The sequence below is a fragment of the Castor canadensis genome, chromosome 1 (genome assembly GCF_047511655.1).
Source record: "Castor canadensis chromosome 1, mCasCan1.hap1v2, whole genome shotgun sequence".
In the NCBI taxonomy this organism is placed as follows: domain Eukaryota; kingdom Metazoa; phylum Chordata; class Mammalia; order Rodentia; family Castoridae; genus Castor; species Castor canadensis.
Window position 1 is genome coordinate 146,807,412 of NC_133386.1, and position 2,380 is coordinate 146,809,791.

The 2,380-nt window shown below is 38.7% G+C and overlaps 1 protein-coding gene across 1 annotated transcript; it reads left to right on the top strand.

The window, feature by feature from the left end:
* Positions 1–1,191: 1,191 nt before the first annotated feature.
* On the top strand, positions 1,192–2,142 carry LOC109701884 (olfactory receptor 5P6-like). Its single transcript, XM_020187331.2, has one exon. The coding sequence runs from the start codon at positions 1,192–1,194 to the stop codon at positions 2,140–2,142; it is 951 nt and encodes a 316-aa protein (XP_020042920.2).
* The last annotated feature ends 238 nt before the right edge of the window (positions 2,143–2,380 follow it).

The following is a 2,380-nucleotide window of genomic DNA, read 5'->3' on the forward strand; positions in this document are numbered from 1 at the left end:
TATCCTGATCATTTAAGAGGCATATAATTATTACCTCCTGAGTCTTTCTTATAAAACTCTAAGTATGTTCTTTATTTCCAGTATATTTAGCGTTCATTGTTGTTATTTTCATCTGAACGATATTTTTCTTATTTGACTTTAAGGCCATGTAATACACAGTTTGCAAATATGAAAACATAAAGAAGAGACAGCATAGGAAGAATACTGATGGATTCATCACTGGTCCCCTTATCTCTACTGTCAAAGATAAACAAATCCACACATTAAAGTGGTAAGGAAAGATTTTTAATCAGTAATATATTATTGGAGTAGAAAAAAGTCCAGTCTGAACTGAATTCAACTTCACTTTGTACTGAGGTGACTGGGCCTTTTAAAGGGTGAGTGAGGGACAGGGAGGGGAGTGAGTAAAGGCTAAGGAGAATCAGGGAAATGAAATATTACTAAAAGCGGGAAAGTGGGGTTGGTCCATGTGAAACCCATAGGTTTATTAACTGGCACTTACTGAAATTAGGCCACCTCCCTCACACAGAGGATGGGAGTCGAGGATTCTATCATCAGGTGTTGGCTGAAATCAATAGTAAATTTTTTGACATGTTTGGGTTTTCTTAGATCGGCACTTTAAGAGTTGGTAGAGTCATTCTAGGGATGTGTCCTTGAGGTCTTAGAAACAATGTTAGTGTTCAGTTCAAGTCTTATAGCTTGCCCTTCTCTTCCTCAGTGCTGGGGATTAGTTCATCTTTATAGATCAAGGTTGAGTCCTACTTGAGAGGAAGACTCAGAGGAGTCTAGCTAGAATTTAGTTAGGGAGAGGGTCTTTGCCAGTGCCCTCATCCCCAGTATCATCACTTTCTGCTGTGGGTAGGTTACCTCTATGAGGTTTAGCAAGATGATTGCTGTTGGTTTTAGGCTGATATCATTTTGCCTTAGCCAACGCAAAAGAAAGAAAACTTTCTTCTTGGATCTGTGAATAAATTCTAGAGCAAGAAAAAAAAAAGAAAACATAAAGAAGAGACAGCATAGGAAGAATACTGATGGATTCATCACTGCATGTAAATATGCGCTGGTTGGTACTTGAATATCTATTTATGATGACATTCCATGTGTGTTAATGAAAGGGAAAACATCATATTTACAAATTCTTCATGCAATGTTTCCATCACAGGTTTGCTTTGATAGCAGCTACAGTGTCCCATGGATGATTCCCTGTTGGTTTGGAACCGCACTGTAGTGACAGAGTTCATTTTATTGGGTTTGACTGATGATGCAGTCCTTCGGGTCATCCTCTTCATGGTCATCCTGTGCATCTACCTGGTCACCATATCTGGCAATCTCAGCACAATCATTCTTATCAGAGTCTCTTCTCAGCTCCACCATCCCATGTACTTTTTTCTGAGCCATTTGGCTTTTGCTGACATGGTTTTTTCATCTACTGTCACACCCAATATGCTTGTTAACTTCCTGGTGGAAAGACATACAATCTCTTACCTTGGATGTGACATCCAACTTAGTTCGACAGCTTTCTTTGGGGCAGTTGAGTGCTTCCTTCTGGCTGCCATGGCATATGATAGATTTGTGGCCATCTGCAACCCACTGCTGTATTCAACCAAAATATCCACAAAGGTCTGTGTCCAGTTACTTGTAGTAGCTTACGTAGGTAGTTTTCTTAATGCTTCCTCCTTTACCCTTTCATTCTTTTTGTTATTCTTTTGTGGACCAAACAAAGTCAATCACTTTTTCTGTGATTTTGCCCCTTTAATTGAACTATCCTGTGGTGATGTTAGTGCCCTCACAGTAGTTTCCACATTTTCTGCTGGCTCCATCATTGTGTTCACAATGATTGTCATTGCTGTGTCCTACATCTACATCCTCATCACTATCTTGAAAATGCACACCACCGATAGCAGCCAGAAGGCCATTTCCACCTGCACCTCCCACCTCACTGCAGTCACTCTGTTCTATGGGACAATTATGTTCATTTATGTGATGCCCAAATCTTTCTTCTCCACTGACCAAAACAAGGTGGTGTCTGTGTTCTACATGGTGGTGATCCCCATGTTGAATCCCCTGATCTACAGTCTCAGGAATAGTGAGATTAAAGGTGCTCTGAAGAGAAAGCTTGGTAGGAAAATGTTTTCTTACTGAGTGTTCGGTTATTTTTTTAGGATTTTTTATAGTAATAATAACCTATAGATATACTAAAAAGAGAAATTGAGTCTCTAAAGTTTAACTATAACTGTTGAAATTGAACAATTCATTTGAGGTTTCAGAATATTAGGTTCAATAATAATATGGGGATTAGATGGGAGTTCAATTTTCAGATTATTGAGTAAACAAGAGGCTCATTATGAGTTACCTAAACAAAACTAAATTACATTTATCA

What these genes read in the sequence shown, in the direction of transcription:
- LOC109701884 (XM_020187331.2), top strand. Translation starts at nt 1,192, where the DNA reads ATGGATGATTCCCTGTTGGTTTGGAACCGCACTGTAGTGACAGAGTTC.